Source organism: Astatotilapia calliptera, chromosome 8, assembly GCF_900246225.1.
Source record: "Astatotilapia calliptera chromosome 8, fAstCal1.2, whole genome shotgun sequence".
NCBI classification, from domain to species: Eukaryota; Metazoa; Chordata; class Actinopteri; order Cichliformes; family Cichlidae; genus Astatotilapia; species Astatotilapia calliptera.
Window position 1 is genome coordinate 6,190,359 of NC_039309.1, and position 18,238 is coordinate 6,208,596.

General features: G+C 41.1%; 1 protein-coding gene across 29 annotated transcripts in view; it reads right to left on the reverse strand.

Moving 5' to 3' along the window:
* ank3b (ankyrin 3b) overlaps positions 1-18,238 on the reverse strand; it is a 176,265-nt gene that overhangs the window by 16,960 nt on the left and 141,067 nt on the right. For 16 of the 29 annotated variants that reach the window (XM_026178137.1, XM_026178136.1, XM_026178135.1 and 13 more), the window contains 10 exons: positions 14,977-15,131; positions 14,165-14,376; positions 13,804-14,011; positions 12,973-13,069; positions 12,653-12,881; positions 11,981-12,106; positions 10,857-10,979; positions 10,327-10,353; positions 9,634-9,718; positions 2,170-8,403 (listed from right to left, as the gene is read on the reverse strand). In XM_026178137.1, the coding sequence (XP_026033922.1) occupies positions 2,170-8,403; positions 9,634-9,718; positions 10,327-10,353; positions 10,857-10,979; positions 11,981-12,106; positions 12,653-12,881; positions 12,973-13,069; positions 13,804-14,011; positions 14,165-14,376; positions 14,977-15,131 (7,496 nt within the window). Of the gene's footprint in view, positions 1-660; positions 8,404-9,633; positions 9,719-10,326; positions 10,354-10,856; positions 10,980-11,980; positions 12,107-12,652; positions 12,882-12,972; positions 13,070-13,803; positions 14,012-14,164; positions 14,377-14,976; positions 15,132-18,238 lie in introns of all 29 variants that reach the window. The other 13 variants (XM_026178117.1, XM_026178122.1, XM_026178120.1 and 10 more) reach the window with 6 other exon arrangements.

Here is an 18,238-nt window from a genome sequence, read left to right on the forward strand (position 1 = left end):
TGCCCTTGTGTAGCTGTCATTCAAGTGATTGTCAAGTTCAGCCGATGTATTGTTTTCACAGTGATTTCACAGAGCAAAAGTACCACCAAACATATCTACAAACCAGGCAAGCAGATCAAAACAAACGCACCTTCATATTTCCCCAAAACATTCTCGATCTCAGACACATCTAGAGTGGAGGTGAGTGCTGTGGTGTTGTGTCATGTGGGTAGGTGGAAAGCTAACTTTGTCTTATTGTGAAAGAAATGTACACTCACAAACTTAGCCTCCCAGAAGTGCTTTTGCAACCATTTATGACAACTAAAAGGTGCTTCCTGATACTGAAATTTAATCGCTTGTACCGGTTTCTATCCAAAGACCTTGCTTTTATAAAGCTCTGTCCACCAGAACAGTACTTCTATGATGTTATTAAGTGATATCCTGTTTCCTAAAATAACTAAAACCTTAAATTATGTGAAAGTCTTCTGCTCTACCGACAGATTCTCCATGTTGTAGCCTCTATCTGAACAAATCAGACAGCACAGGACACATAAAAAGAATGACAGGAAGAAGAAATGACGGCTACATTACAAAGTCACATCACAAGCACCCACAACAGCTGCATGCATCTCATAGAGAGAAGGGTAAAGTATAACAAGTTTTTAGAAAGAGTTTACAAACTAGTCTCGTTCTCCGTGACAGGAGCGGGGATTGGTTGATCAACCTGACTCCCTTCCTCCTTCTGCTCTTGCTCCTTCCCTCCAAGTGTCCGCCTACTTTTCCTCATGCTCCTCCTCATCCTCTCACTGCTGGCCTGCTCAACCTCAGCTCTCACATCTATAGGAGATGATGTTGATGTAGTGGTGCTGGTGGAGGTGGAGGTAGAGGTGCGTGAAGGGCAGGAACTTCTAGAAGCTCTAGATGGTTGTGACAAGGAAGTGTTCCTGGTAATGCTGAGGCTGCAGCTCTCTTCGTCCTCAGTGGGCAGTATTTTCCCCTCTAACTTTGCTTCAGCCTCCTTGGAAATGGTTTTGACCAAAGACTTGACTATCTGGCTACTGACAGACTTTGCTTTAAAACATTTTGACACTGAGCTGTTCTTTTTCCCCATCTCTTTTGTTGTACTTCTACTGGCGGTTTTTATCAAAATGGGTTTGCTTTTAGTTAGCTGCTTACCATCCCTGGCAGAGTTATTGCTCCTACCCCTAACTGTAGATTTAGTACTGACCTGCTTCTGCTCTTGCAAATAAGAAGGGTATTTAATGGCTTTTAATACTGGAATTTTCGACCTTGGTAATAAAGTCTTAAAAGGATCTAATCGTTCCCTGATTTTAAGTAGTCCATGTTTCCTAAGTAGGACTTTATCATTTTTTTGTGACTTGTCTTTCGTCACTGGCTGACTATGACTGCATAGTTTTTGGCAGGGTACCCTCAGCGGTAACCTGGACTTGAATATCTGGCTTTTGACCTTTTTGGCTTCAGTGTTTATTATTGCTACATTAGAAAAACCCCTGCCTTCACTTCTGCTTTCATCTAACTGGCTGAAGGAAGCTTCGATCCTGCTGACCTCTTGCAGAGTGGATCTTAAAGACGACAACACATTGTACATGACACTGCCAGTCTGAAAGACATCTGAATGGTACTCGGGGATATTGCTACTGATATTGTCGCTCGATGTTTGCAAACTTCTAATCTGTTGCGAAGGTGCAGAAGAATAATCTGTGCTTTGGTAAACTGTGTTTTGAAACTCCGAGGTACATGCCAAATTATCCGTCTGTTTCGACTTATCTGGAGTAATGTTTGATGCACAAAAATTAAAATAATCTGTGTAATTTGATGTTACATGGTAAAAACTATCTACATTTGCCCCTGAGGTTTTGTCTTTACAATGATCAAAGGTGCTTGGTGTTCCACTTTTAGCAGTGCTATTTGAGGCACTGGATGTTTTATCAGATGACAGGTTGAATTCAGTTCTAAAAGTGGAGAATTTAGGCTTGGTGTTACAGGATGAGTTTGTGCATGTGCTATAACTGCTAGCCTGATTTGATATTTCTAGTTGGACAGTAGTAGTCTGAATGGGTACATGGGGGACTGAGAAGGTATTTGTGGGTTCCTGAATATAAAACTGCTCCCTCCCATCTACTTCAGTGTCCCTGACCCTGTACCTGCCCGCTGCGTAATAATGCTCACCAATCTGAAAAAACTGGAGCCTCTCCTCCACCATGTCCCTCTTGCTCATGTCAATCGCCCCACTGCGTGTCATCTCAAACATCTTCCCTTCATGGAAGGGGAATGGATTTGGCTCGCTCGTCGGCGTGCTATCATCCGTTGGAGTTCGGGCTGGGGTAGTGTCTGGTGTTGTGGCCTGGGACTGGTCGTCAACTGCCAGTCCAAAAGGCTTAGGCTCACCATTGTTTCCCCGTGTCCCTCCCATATCAACGACTTCTTCTCCACCTTTACTGGGCCAAGGGTCAAAGTCCAGCCCTTTGGTGGCAACAGTCTTAAAAGGAGAATTAAACTCCTCTTCTATCTTATAACTAAAGTAAGTGTCTGAAAACCCCTCTTTATCTGAATGTTTTTGTTCCTGACTTGTAGCTCCATCTTTACTAACACCATCAGTCTTTCCACCATTTGAGGGTATCTCTTTGCCAATAATATCCTTTTGACATTCCTCTGGGGTTTTTTCCTCTTCAATAACCTCCAGTTTAGTCTGGGGAAAAGAGCGATCAGAGGACCTAAATGTATCTGTTGCCCAGACATCTCTCCGGCTGTCTGGAAGACCAAACAGCCGTAAGTCTGCCTGCTCACACAGGCCATCATCCTCATCTTGGAGTTCATATCCATCGAGGGAGTCTATTTCTGTCGCATCAGTGTCATGAGAAAATTCAGCCGTGGTAGCAATTGAACAGTCTGTAATTGACTGGTCATTTCCATTTTGTTCACATTCATAGTCCTCTCCTTTGCCATTTGAAACTTTTGAACCATTACTAGAACCATTAGTGCCATTGGTGCCACCATTGGGCCCATTTCCATTTTTGTCATGTTTTTTGGATTTAGATGCCTTTTCCTTCTCTTTCTTTTTGTCCTCCTCCTCAGAAACTTTAGAAGTGAATTTCTTGCAAGGAATGGGTTGGAAGATTGATTCATCATCCTCTTCATCAGCATTTGACTGACTGTCATCTGCCCCAGGGGGCACTGGGGATGGGGGCTGTATTCGTATAATTGGCTCGATCAGGAAATGCTTGTCATGTTCTTCCTGCAAATTCACCTCCATCATTTCCGTCTCGGTCTCGGAAGAAGCACAGGAACCTTTTCTCTCTGGGTCTGACATTTCTGAACTTGAGTCCAGAGGAGGAGGGGGAGGGAACTCAATATATGCAATACCTTTGTCTTTTGATGCTTGTTGCTTCTCCTGTCCTGTTATTTCGTCATGCATGCCAGTGACTCTTTCATGTTGGTTTAAATTGCTGACGCTCAACTCGTGTTGATTATCAGTTTTTATTTCTTCCTTATTGGCATTAGCTATGTCTGCTTGGGTAGAGTAAATACTGGTTTTACTTTCTGGTAGGGCCTCTTTAAAAGAGAAAACCTTGCCCTGGTCATCTCCCTCTGATTCCTCAGATACCTCCATGATGGGGCTTGGTTTCCCTGGCAAGAATCCCATAAAGCCATCAGGGGTCCTGCATGTGAGATCATAGCTGACCTCCTCCGAGCTGGGAGTCTCTGGTGTAATGGGACTTTTTCCCGAGCTGTCAATGAAAGAAACCTGCTCTAGTGTGTCATCATCTGGGCTTATGGGGCTTAGGGCTAAGTTTGATTTTTGTTTGACATTGTACAGTGCTCCTTTAGCTTCCCTCTCTGCCTGTCTACCCACCTGAACGCCAACATAAACAGGTAATGTTTTTATGCCTTTGAAGTTCTCTCTGGTTGTTGTAGCAGCTGGAGGTGTAATGGCTTTCTCCAACATTTCTATGGGGCTAGGAAGGTTATTGGAATTTGAATCTTTGGGTGCATTATCAAGAATTTCAAAGGTTAGATCTGTTTTGGCTGGGACTGTCTCATGACTTTGTACTTTGGTTTTAGGTAGTGTTGGTATCTGTGAGGGTCTAGTTATTGTTGGTTTCTTAGTGAGGTCATTATCTAAAGAGAGGGATGTATTTCTAACAGGAATTTGAGATTCTGTCTTTTTTCTAAGATTTTTATTTAGTGTTTCCTCTGCATCCTTTTTGAATAGCTCAGTTATAATTTCTTTGGAAGCACTTTCACTTTTTGTAACTTGTTGGTATTTTTTACTGTCAGTGGCTTTTTCTGGAATTTTAGCACTGTCTGGAATTATAGGTGATTGAGCTTTCTGACTTTTATTGCTTTCTTTAATTGCCTGAGTTGCACTGGATGGACTAGCCTTCCCTTTAGTGCCTACTTTGTCTGTCTTTGTTTCAATGATTTGTACAGAGGCATCTGGGATGTTTTTGTTAGGTGGCTTGTCTAGTTTGGGGACTTTTGGGCATGCTGATATCAAACCAGGTTTACTTCCATTTGTGTCCTTCTCAGCATCCTTTTTTGGGCTTACTTCTTCTGAAGTTTCAGATGCTTTAGACACTTTTCCTCCTGCAAAAAACTGATAAACGGGAAGTTTGCTCTCCTGCAATTTCTTTATTGACGGTTTTGGCTGTACTGGAGGAGGAATTTTGGCTGGACTAGACTGACTTTGACTAACTTTTTGAGCCTCCGATTCAAACTTCTTTCTCACTTCACTCACTTTGGATGTTGATTTTACATGAGCAGGAGAGGAGGGTTCAGACACACAGGACTTTGTCTGTTGTTTGATTTTATCCTCACTAGTATGAGAGAGAACAGTTTTCTGTGGGCTGCTTGGTAGACTAGAGCTTTTCTTTTCAGCTGCTGTGGTGCTGCCAAACATTTTACCAACTGAAGGCTCCCTGAGTTTGCTTTTACTGAACACCTCTTCTGCTTTGGGTTTCTGCTGGGTTTTCTCTGGACTGCTGCTGGGTGAGCTAGGCCAGGACCTGGGATCCTTGAGCTCTCGCTTTATAGGCTTTTTCTCAGGAGACTGAAGCTCATCATTGAGCTTTTCCGTTTTATCACGGAAGAACTGTGAGACCTCACTGAGTTTTTCTTCAGCTTCCTTTACAGTTTGGTCCACCCTATCCTCATAAAGTAACTTATCCCTGCTCCTGTCATGTTTATCCTCTGTAAAACGCATCCAAACTGCATGTTTAGGGCTGCCCTGTTCTGTGGAGTAATGGAGCACTGTTACCTTATCAAACTGAGATGGATCATCCCTGTGCAGGAATTTAGCAGATTTAGGAGACCCATCTTTTGATGACTTTGAGACAAACTCTCTTTTGGGGCTTCCTTGCTGTTGACTTGCACCCTCAGTGCTACGGCTACTACTTTCTTCAGTACCCAGGTGGCGGATTTTGTCACAAACCAGTGCTGAATCCTCTGTGTCAGAGTGGCTCAGTGATGCCGCATCAAGTTTTTCAGAGAGAAGCATTTTCTCAGCAAACCTGTACGACTCGCCTCGGATCTCTGATAGCTCATCATCACAGTATTCTATGGACTGCTGGCTCAACAATTTAAGTGCTTTATATGAATCATCTGCTATGAGTTGAGCAGAACTCGGACGACTGTCTTCTTCCTGTGACACCGGCGTATTAACACGAGATGTTTCCAGAAAGGTGGGCAGGGATTCTTCAACAGCAAGCTCCTCTTCTTCTTGTTGGGCTTCATCATAATCAGTCAGTTCCTTTATCCCCCGATCACCTTTGTAAACATAAAGCTCGGGGTGTTTCTTGGTTTCCCTGATAATGACCTCAGTCGGTTCTGCAGTGCTGTGGCCCTTCTCAATATGAACCTCAATTATCCTTTCAACTTTGGGTTTGGATTTAACATCTCTGTCAAGAAATCTAGGAGTGAGCTCATCACCTTTGACAGAATCCTGGCTAGCTTTGTGTTCAAAAAGACCTGCGAAATCTTTAGATGGATCCCTACCTGACTGGAAAGCTTTCATGATATCTCTAACTGACATTGCCTCCTCTATCATCTCTGCACCATCAGTCAGTTGGGGCTTATGATAAACCATTCTGGTAGTAGTAGTAATGTGGGTTTCCTCTTTAAGACACATGCTTTTCATTGAGTCATCTTCGGGCATTTTCATCTGTAGGGCTTTGCTGGAGCTTGCTGAAATTGCTTCAGGTGGTTCTATGGCAGGGAGAGCAGTTGCAGCCTCTTCCATTAGTCCAGGCTCACAAAGCTCATCAGGCTGCTCATAGCTCCTAATATGGACTACTTCAGTCCTGGTCTCTGTTACGCAGGGGGGGATAGGGGAATCTGTGAATAAAGGCTTAGGTCCTGTGCTCTCTGCACTTTGGGGAGCAGAGGGTGTCTTTTCACTCCTGGTCTCAAACCCACTGTCTGACAGAGGACTCTTATCCTGCTCATGAGACAGATCCTCTGGCGATTCCAATATAGTGTCCGACCCTTGATATGACTCAGCAAGTTTGCTTAGGTCCTTCTCTGAGGGAGATCTGAGCATGCCTGAAACTGGTGGAGGCATTTTGAGTTTGTGCTCCTGTATTGACATGGATGGCTTGAGAACACGTTTCTGTTTCTCTTCCCCATCTCTTTTTGCCTCTTCCTCATACTTACATTTCAGCTCTGCCATTTTTGAGAGAGAGCTAGCACCGATATCATTTGTTAAAAAGTCTACTACTTTAGCCAAGTCTAACTCTTTGCTTGACTGGTGCTTAAGTAAAAGTGTGTGTTCATCAAAAGGAGGGTAATAGTCTGAGATGGCACTTCTTTGTGCCTCTTCAATCTCATCTTTGGAAAATTCTTCCCATTCGTCCTCTGAGGCTCTTTCTTTAGCTTCACTAATGATATCTTTCTGTAATATCTCACTGACTTTGACTAAATCTTCTTTTACTTTCTCCACCAGAGTATATGGCTCCTCTTCCTCTAACTTAGTCTCTTTGGGAGTGCCAGTATGTGAAGTTTGGACAGTTTTAGCTGCAGTCTGTGTGTCTGTCTGCAGAATAGCTGTCATCCTAATCAGATCTTGTTTCATGTCTGCTACATCTTTCAATATCTCCTGGTTAGAAGCTGCAGTCGGGTGGATGATGGGTGGTGTGATAAATGGAGGGGATTTTAACTGGGAATTTATTTTTGTTGTAGTAACACAGGAAGACAAAGAGGAAGATAGAGATGATGAGGTGCGAGAGGAGTCGGGAAGAGCCATCTTAAGAGACCCAGGTCCTGGTTTGGCAGGGGTCTCTGGGATGACATTAACCAGTGAATAGACAGGCACAGTCATTGTATTAGACGAAACTGCCGTGTTTGGGGAGGCAGCTACAGATCTCAGAGAACCATAAGCAGAGCTTGCTGTTGCAGATCTACGCGAGGACGACAGTGACTTAAGAGTACCGTAGCCTGAGACAGAGTACGAGTCTATAGCCTCATTTATGGCTGCGCTGACACCAGAGGTTGCTGCCTGGGTGGTGGCCTGGATCCTCTCTTGAAGGCTGCTACTTCTCTCTGAAATAAGGCGTGAAGAAGGGGAGGATGGAGTGGACGAAGAGGATGGATATTTTACAGGTGAGACAGATCCATTCATCATGGACAATTCTGAAGAAGCAATGGTTGTTTGGCCAGTGGAAGAGAGAGATGAGATGGATGTCCTCCCTCCACGGGATGAGAGTGTTGAGTCTACAGAGGTTTTCAAAGAGGACAGACTGGAGATGCTTTTAACAGAAGACAGGGTATGCGCCCCTGCATCTGTCACAACTGTGGACCCAAGGGCAGTTTTAAAAGGTAGATTAGAACTGTACATGCTGTACGATGTCTTTGGTGATGCTGTAGAAGGAACAGGAGCTGGAGACCTTTCTGGTATATAACCATTGGGCATTGAGTGAAGTGGAGAAGTCCTTGATGTATATGCTGAAGCAAGACTTTTGATAGAAGCTGGATCAGTGGCAGGTTTGCATGGACTTCCAGAGGACACAAGGCTGGTAGATCCCTGGACAGGGTACTGACCCTGCTGGACTACAGTTTTAATGGGTGAGGGCATAGTCCTGTAAGAACGGATGGGGGATGAGGACGCTATGTCACTGGCAGATTTGACTGGGGATGACAGGGTAAGCGCTGGTGGAACTTTTATAGTTGTGGGACATGCAGCTGATGGGGCTGAGAGGGGCCAAGTAGATTTCAGTGGAGAAGCAGCTGGTGAGGCTGCCGGTGAATCGGTAGAGATGAGGGCACCCCCCATTCCGACGGGCCTTGTTTGGCCAGGGACGGTAATAGGAGCAGTCGACCATGGTGGGCAAGGTCTGGTTGGAAAGATAGGTTTGTGAGGGTAACCAGCAGGCAATGCTCTTGTTGCTGCGCTTCGTTCAACTGCTGTTTCTTCAGGTGAATTCATAGAAACAATGATGAAGAAGGAATGGCAAAAAAATAACAACAAAAATGCAGAACAGTAAAGATAAACAGAAAATCATGTTGGGGAAGGTAAAGGAGAAAAAAATGTGAAAGAAGAGGAGATCAGAGGAGGAAGAGTTGGTCAGTAAAACAGTCCTAGTATTAAATAAGGAACAATAACAGTTACATGAGGTAAGAAATTTAATTACAGACTAAAGATGGCGTAAAAAAAACAAACAGTTGTGTTCCTGTGTGATTTCTGTTTGGCAGATGAATCAAAAAACAGCAAAAACAACAGAAGAAATAAACAGAAGAGAGCACACACAGCAGCAAAGTAAATTTCCAAAGACAATGGCGTAGACCAACAACTGACAACAGAAAAAATGGCAAGACAAATGCACCAGGATAAGCACAAAAACAACTTCTCTCTTTGGACTTTAGAAACTCTAATATCAACATTTGGGTACTGGCTCTAATTTCAATCCGCTTTTTTAAGTGCCTTTTATCTGTTTGGTCCAAAAAGTACATGATGACAGATTCCTCAGACAATTTAGAAACTGTGATCCAACAGAGCCAATGGCTGTTGAAGGTTCCATTTTCATTTTCTCTTAAAACAAATATGACAAAATGTGTTTTCCAAGACTAAAGTTTTGGCCCATTTTGTCATGCAGCATCAAATTGGTGACAAGCAAAGACTGTGGTAAAACTTAAAATAAACACCTGAAAGAAAGCCAAACTCAAGACCTCTGACATGCATTTTTGTCCCACACAAAACTGCTACTTCATCACAAAGCCAAAAAGAGCTTTAAACTCAGAGGGGACAAAAGAAATACAGAAAATTTTTTACTTTGACCTCCATCCAAAATGCCTATTACCATGGTGCTGGTAAGTCAAAGAAAAAATTTGACTTGTATAACACAGCAGTGGAAATCAACCCAGAAGAACAACAACTCACAATGTGGGCAAGCATGGCACAGAAACTCAAAACCACTTACTGACCCATGCAAAAATATATACCACTTTGTAAACAAGCATGTGGACAGTGCGTGTCATGTAGGATGAGAAATAATGCATTTGCACATTAAATAAGTCACACCGATCTACATATCGATTACGTATTTTACAGGTTAATTAAAGCTGTTAATTAACTAACTTATCCACGAAACTTGGCATAATTAAATTCATTACAGGGTTTGTTAGTGAAGATGTCAAACTCACTCAGTGCAGGCTCGGCCAGATAGCTGTAGCGCTTACGTAAGGCTAGGGATGCAAAGGTATGACGTTGTCGATCTGGCTTTTCAGTCTGCAACAATAGCAAACAACACAAAAACCTATCAGTTCTAGGTCACCCTACATTGACTATTGCTGCCAAATGAGCAACAACTGGACCTTGCAATGTCAAATTAAAGCAAACCCTTCAGTCTGCACTGACATTAAATACAAAGCCCATATATGACTGCAAAATATGGCACCACCAACAACTCCTTAAAGAGTATTCAAGAGGTTTTAATCTTCTATTTAGGAAGTGCTAATACTATTTAGATTAAATGTGCCAAGCTAGTCTTTTAGCTTGAGTTTGTCAAGCTAAGCCTACAAACTATCTACTGCATGTACTTAAAAATGAAAATAATGAGTTTGGAGCTAGTGTTAATACATGCTAAATCTTAAGAACAAGTAAACTCTAGAGCCATTTGTATCACATACTATAGAACGCAAGGGATAAGGAGTGGACACAAGACAAGTAGTTTTTCATTTCTACCATATATCATGCAAAACTGAGCAGCTAAAAGTTGCTTTGAAGAAGCCTGTAATGCCCTTATAGAAGTGGAAAAAATAAGGCTATGAGAGCAGAGCAGGGCCACTATAGGTCTAGCGCAGAGGACAACACAGGGTGGGGAGGGTGTGGTTTACCTCATCCTCGGCATCTGACTCCGTTTCCTGGTTCCCAAGATGCATTGCAGGAACAGGGGGAGTAACATAATGGAAAGCAGGGGGAAAAGAAACAGGGGGTGAAAAAGGAGTGATTGACAGAAGCTCCAACTCAGAAGAGAGCCACTTAAGCAAAGGAAAAAGCAAAAACCCAAAAAATAAAAACAGACCAAAAAAAAAAAAAAAAAAAGAGCATAAAGCGCCAACATTCAGCAGCAAAATGAAGCCACGAAAAGCCAGCCTGATAACTAAAAACCATTGCACACAAGCCCTCAGCCAAAAAGCATCCAAATCAAAAGGCGAGTAGGAACAAAATGAAACAGCCAATGACAAGAATCCACTGTAGATGGAACCGATATACACAGAGAGAAGCTTTAAACAGATAAAAGACACAGTGGCGGCAATTTGGCCAAAGTCTTCCAGTCTTTCATCTATCTGGGGCTGAAACTACCCTAACCATGAATATGGTTATGGATGTGACAACAGAGAATGGTGGGTGTATGCTACCTTACCTTTTTCACTGCGGGAAGCGTGATGTTCAGGTTGCACACGGCAGTTTGTGGAAGGCCTTTCATGATCTTACATTCTTTCAGGAAAGTGAGACGACCACACGGCTCTTGACTGGGATCTCTGACCTACAGTGAGAAAATGGTTCTTTTTGAACTCCTTACTTTTACAATGTGGTAGTTACTGCAGATTTACTTTAATATAAATATATATACATTTTTTTTTATCAGCACTAGGGTATTAGTGGTATATACTTTATTTGCCTTTATGCCTAGAAACTATCTACAAACAGGCCAAAATTGCCCATTTTTACCTTGTATGCACCTAGAACACCTTATAAAGGAATCTTATCATTTTATTTTCACAAAAACACGTAATTAAATACACAAAATGTTCACATCCAATGGGAGGAGGAGTAGAAATGGGGATCGGGATGGTCCATGGTCTGTGGGGGAATCTCTTTTTGTGTCAACTGGTGCAAATTCATGTGAATTTTCCTTGATTTGCATCTTTCCATAGACTTTATATGTAATCAACATTTGGTCAATATACTTCCACCTGACCAAATTCTCATCTGTTATGGTGCTTTTATAAGAGGAAAAAAGGTTCACCAGTAGCCAGGATTGACCCCTGGAAATCTCAGTGCTCATCTGTCATTCTGCTTTCAACTCATTCATTCATGTGACCTTTATCTCCACCTTATCATGGTCGCATCACCTTTGTTCACCTGTCCACCTGCTTCATCTACACCACCGATTGAAACCATGTTACATCAGATGGAGGAAAGATGCTAAGAAATTGAGTGTAACATAAAAAATAGTCACACTTTTCTGCTTTAGTACTGTTCATTTTTGTTACAGTGATGTGGTAAAATAATTAACACAGAAGTGTAGTTTTAACATTAATGATGTGCAAAATGACACAAGAAGAATGATTAATTTAACGACTTTAGCCAGAGAATAGGAACTGGGTTTTGAATATGAATAAGAGCAGTAAAGGCAGTAAACAACAATAGAACTAACTTAACCATTACTGCAGCTTTTACCCTGTATTTGGACTGCACTAAGCCAACATTGTATTCTAGCCTAGCCAAAAGGTGCTGGTGGTGCTGGAGCACATGTTAAGGTACCTTGACACAGAAAGGCAGACGGTTCTCCTTGAAGGCGTAGAAGTTAAGAACTAACTGCTGACCAGCTTTGGTCAGGGGAGCCAAGTTCCCATAACAATCCACATATATAGGCCGGCCCTCCAGAACCTGAATAAAACAAACAGCATTCATAGTTAACATAAAAATATAAAACAAATTTACAAGAATAGAGATAAAGAAATGTTTCTGTGATAAAGTGTTAAGCACTGAAACTGATTGCACGCTGTCAGACGTTTCAAAAACCTAATGCAGCAATAAATATACATTTATTTTAGTTAACTAAGGAGTGCAAAATTAAATCTTATTTTCTTCCAGTTGATCAAACTATTAAATTCCTTCATTTCTTAACTTTATTCATTTTCTTTTATTCGATTATGTTGTCCTTATCACCACCCTCAGCAGCATTTTCCATTTTCTTTCTAATTTTCCTAATGCTCTAGACATGTGTGTAGATCCAGAGCATTATAATAACCTCACAGAATAATTATAATGCTTTCATCATAATCATTGATACGTTCCAAAAAGTATAAATTTACAGATGACAAAATATTCCATAATAGATTAAACTGTACTACGAGTTATACTTGATAGGACTTGGGGAATAATGAAAGTAAAAGTAACATCAGTTGTATTTACTTCACTTAACCCTCATACCTCTATGTCTTTGCTTCTGGCCACCTCCTCAAAGTTCTCCTGCTGCTCCAGGGTTTTATCCACCTTGTCATCCGTCATACAGAAGCACCTCAGGCTGGACTCCACTGAGTCATTCATCTTAGCAAACACCACAAACTTGGCCATGTAGGGCACACAGATCAGCTCCCTGTAGAGCTGTGTGGCCAGGCCCACCGTCTCTGGTATCTGGTGGCAGTCTGCTAACCAGAACCTGCACAAGAAGCAAGTAAAGTGATCAGTGTTTAAGACAGAGATTAATATATGCATAAATATAAACGTATGACTTGAAAAATTGATCTCACCTGGCAGAAACATTAGTGGTGAAGGAGACACAGTCATTCACAAAGGTGAGAGGAGTTGTGCCTGTGATGTCTTCCCACTGTGCTGGTGATGTACCACCTGGCAGATAATTATCCAGATAAAGTTTAGGAAAAATCAGGCTCTTCTTTATGTCTATTCCACTTTCAACTTGACATGCTTTAAGACATGTAAGATGCAAATGTTATTAAAGTATTGGATAATTACCTAAATGCTATTCATTCACTTTTTGTTAGAAAAATGTGAAATATGATGTTGATCTCAAAAGTTTAACATTTCACAGAAATGTTCATTCTCACTGTGAGTTTTACATTGCACTTATATTACAAATATACATTTGCATATCTAATATTACAAATATCAGATCGGAGAGTCTTGTTTGCTCTAGCAGCCACCGACTAAACATCTACCACGGGTTGTTCATGGCTGAGATATTTCAGAGTTACAGTTAGCACAAGTGGCTTTGCTAGTTAGGTCAGAATTTAAAAGGGCGGTTGTCACCAAGTTTAAGCATTGTGTAGCATTTTCATGTTAAAAGTAGTAAGGAAGGAAGGAATGGGCCTTACTTACTTAAAACAGGTCACAGACCAGAATTATTACACTAATTTTAATCAACAAGAATGTAAAGTAATGAAGCAATGTCCTGTTCTACAATGTTTCTAAATGGAAATATCTAATTCAAACAACAAAGACACGATTTTGTGTAATAATTCTCATTAACAATAAAGAAACATTATTTCAGGAGAAATGCTGACTGGCCCAAATGTTGTTACTTTCAAATATTTCTTCTCTTGGCATCTAAAAAACACATATACCTGTGATGCTACAGAGAAGGCGCAGGGAGGGAGTATAGTCTCCTTTGTAGCCATTTGTAAGCCCCTCCCCTGAGAGGGGCGGGACTGGGATTGTCATGGTGATTGGTTTATGGAACTTCCTTCTTCTTGGCTCCACAGTAACAATGGGGCTGAAGGTTGCTCGATTACCAAGGATTTTCTTCACGGCCTCATCAGGTACTGGCTGAGCCTGGGATAGCAGAGCCAACAGGGAAGGAGGATTTTGTTGTTTTATTTTTGTAGCCTTACTGTACATATATAGTACTGTGTGTGATTTTGTCTATACATCATAAACTCTTGCAGTTAAACTGAAAAAGCAAATGTTTACATCTCTCAAACTCACCTGCAATCCAACCTTGATTTTCTTGGTTAGTGCTCCCTCTGGAAAGGAAGCCTGAACCAATGGGACGCTGCGACTGCACAGAGTCCCGCCCTCTGGTCCCATCTGGTGCGTCTCTTGTCTGATACGAGACACTACTGCAAAGTATTGCGGGAAATCCTTGGTGATAATGCGGCAGATTCTCTTCCTCTCCAGCTCGTTGGGACTGTCCAGTTCTACAGGGAATGAAAAGAAATCAAATAAATGAAATGGGGGAAAAAAGGGAAAAAAACGACCTCATGGAGTAAACTTTAAAATCTTTAGTTATTTCACTGACTACAAACACAAGCGCAGTCCCTCAGTATCACATTCTGTAATCACAAAAATGTGCACTTACAGACTTACAAACACTTACAGGCATTTTTCAGATTAAATCCCAGAATGATCTTAAAATCTTGAAATATTTGCCAATGTATGTTCGCTGTACTAGAAGTAGTCTGTGATCAAGCTCGTTTGATGTTTTATCTGATTTCTATGCAATTTAATCAGGTCATTTACTCCATGTGAATTATTTTTGGGTTTCCTCCAAATTAAGCCAAGTATCTCATTATTCGGCACAGAAATCAACCTGTTTGTCATACATATTTTACACGCGCTCCAATCAGCTTGAGCCAGTTATCATCAGGGTGTTGCTTCAGTTTATTTCAGTGTTTGCTCATTAATGCGCTAACTTTTACCACAGCTTGCTCTAAAACAGAAACTGAAGTACTTGTGGTTTAGGTGTTTAGTGCTGCAGATGCTAGCATAGCGAAACAAAGTTAGAACACTTTTTTCACCTTCGTCCATGCCATTGAGGAGCTGATTGAGGTCGTCAGTCTTGCAGTCGTACAGATGCTCCTTCCAGGTTTCTCCGTTCTCACTGCGCAGCAGGATCAGCTCTCTCTCCTGGCCCCGCATCGAGCCAAAATGAGGGATCTCCACTATCACAGGCCTGGTAAGGTATATGTCGAGGAAATATCATTGTTTGACTTTGACTTTGACTGATTGGCATGACAAGTAAGTATGTAAGCCAAAACGAAAGATACCACTCTACCATTTGTTTTTAGGAGCTGGGGCCTCTTTTCTAAAATGGACTGATAGTAAAGTCATAGTAAAAATCTAAAGTAAACACAAAAACCACACATTTCAGTAGTAACTTGAAATGTAAGGCTGATGAGCAAATTTTCTCTAACTTGATGTAAAGGGGTTTCTTAAAAATCATGTTGGGCTATTGCAGTTCAAGGCACATAAGTGTTCTGAACTTTATACATCTCTGCTTCTGTCCAAACTCTTTCATGTTTGTTTTTTGTCAATTCACGATTTGATCCATAAAATAACACAAGATGCCTGGCTTCAGTCTGCTTTTCCATTCCTTAACCAACACCTGTTTGTGGAGAAATTGCACATTCATTTAGATTGCTGATTATAATCACTGATTTCAGATGCTTATGTTACAAATGTGATTCTTAGAACCCACTTAGGCAAAGTTATTTTTTATGCTCAAAGTCATTCATGAATCAAATGACAAGCCCTCAGGAAAGACGTTCCACATTTTTTTTTAAATGAGGGCCTTTATCGGAGCAGCTGGGAGAGCAGACAGTGTAGTCCTCTCTTATAAGAATGGTGAGGGAAGTTTGTGCTAGATTAATTTAAATCTAAACCTGAACGACAAACGATGACAGAGTTTTCAAATGACAACTCTTTAAGAAGATACTACAGTATTCATGGTATTCAAATAAAAAGTATTACCAAATTTACACAAAGTACAAAGTGTGGAGACACTGATTTTAATAACATACAGTCGTGAATGAAATGTGGTTCTGCTGATGAGAGTGAAGCGTCATAATCACTGCGGCGGCCATGCTGCAGGGTCGATGGGACGTTCAGAGTGAATTTGCACGACTTGACGAGACAGATGATGTCATGATGTAATGAGGGGAGGGAGGAGAAAGCTGCACAGCCCTTACTTAAACAAGGCATGATAGCAACACAAGAGAGACACATGAATATGCACTACTCTCAGAGTAGGCAGTAGAACTGAAGAGTAAGTTTAAAGTGAAGCTGTCTGAGTAAGTATATACATTAAAAATGAAATAGAAAAGGTTTTTGGTTTTTTTTGAATGTCCTGTTTTCTCAATCAAAGAAGAAAGAATTCACTTTCATAAATTTGAGCCAGCATTAGAGACAAACTGAGCTAGTTGAAAGACACAAGGAGCAATTATTGCAGTCGCACCTCAGCGCACTGTAGGTACGATAAGTCACCTGTCCCAGAAAACTAACAGGACTGCTTCAATTTTGAGAAAAAGAAACTTTTGTAAAGGTGAAATCATGTGCTTTAACTACTGTGCGTGGCTTCAATTTTACGTTCATAAAGCTCTATAACTCTGTGCTGATAAAAGCACCAAAAAAGCAATAAAATAAACACAAAATACTAATAAAAACTAGGAGTATGATGGTGTCACAGCAAGAAAGTCCCGGGTTCAAAGCTGTTGGCACTTCTAGGGAAACTTTGCATGCTTTGTTTCTTGTGCCATAAAAGACAAAACATGCAAGGTTACTGCTGGCTATCATGGTCATCGGAAGAAAGAGTTTTTCTACATAGTAAAGTTGACTTGATACAAGTGGATACTATTGATCCACTGCTATTGGATACTGTCCCTGAAACCATGCAATACAGCTCCTTCACTAGGTTTGTATGCTTTTCATTATGACCATTCTTCATTTCCCTTTTAGGGCTGATGAATAATTTGCACTTTCTGGTGTATTTTCTTTGGTAAAGTCTTTCTTTTTATGGTAGATTACATTCTATTACTGCCTACCTCAGTGGATGTTGAAAAGGTTTTTTTTCTTAACCATAGAAAGGATCCTGTGATCATCCACAAAACTTGTCTTCTCTGGATGTTCAGGCCTTTTTATGCTGCCGAGCTCAATGTTTTTTGTTTTGGCAGCTCAAATTTGTCCTTTTTTACTTGCATATAAAGCTTCAAATGTCACACTTGGATTTAAGTCTAGATAAGACACCTGATTAATTTTTGAAGACATAAAACACGTACAGCACACAACTGTGCATTAAACTGGATTTAGTTCCCCCATGGTTGAAGTAATACTTTGATCAGGCCCTTTAACTAATCCTGAAAGTCTGGTTGGGTCTTCGTTTGGCTTCATTTGTTCATTGAGCTTAACTCAAATGTACTGTTGGACATACAGAGTCAAAATTGAATGTTGAGGCACCGCTTTAGGATCTTAACCCTGCTCACATAAAAATGTCATCAGTATAACACTTTCTACCGAGAGCTTTTGACATTAATTATATAAAATTATCGTGAGATGACATAAAACTGATAACAGTAGTCATGAGAAGCAGAATGATGCTTGGCTTCAGGGAAAAAAAGGCTCATGCCCAACAAGCGCAGTCCAGTCCAAACAGCCAATCAAAACCTTTACATTCAGTGACGTCAGAGGCCCACTGAGAGCTTCTGAAATTAAAAAAAAATACAATGATATATAAATGAAAGTGGCAGAAAATTAACTGTAATGGAGTTCACAGTTAAACTGTGTAGTTTTAGGAAGAATTTGTATGCAAAAACTAATTTCTGCCTGTTAAGTCATTGAGGCTATTACAAATCAGCTGCTGGTTGACCCATCTTCCAACTATATTGATTATTTCTTCCCAAAACTACATGGCACCCATACTGATGCTGTAACCTATCAAATCAAAGTCAACAGAGATGGGTAAAATAAACCATCAGCATGAATCAGCCTCGGTCATGTTGTTTCCTTTGGGGAGGTGGGAAATACAGGAGAAAGGGGAGCAGGGAGGAGGGAAAGGGGTGCTATGTTTGGTTCCTACCCAATAAATCTAGTTCCTCTGGGTCCCAGCTGTAGCACGGGACAAACCAGGCTCTCGCCTTCATTAAGGGCTGGCAGCTTTCTGGGGAGATGTAGTTTACTGTGTCCGCAAAATAATGAAACACACATACACACAAAACACACACTCGCAAAGTCAGTAAAAACACACACACACACCACCGACTTCTATTTCCGTATCAGTAATAAGCT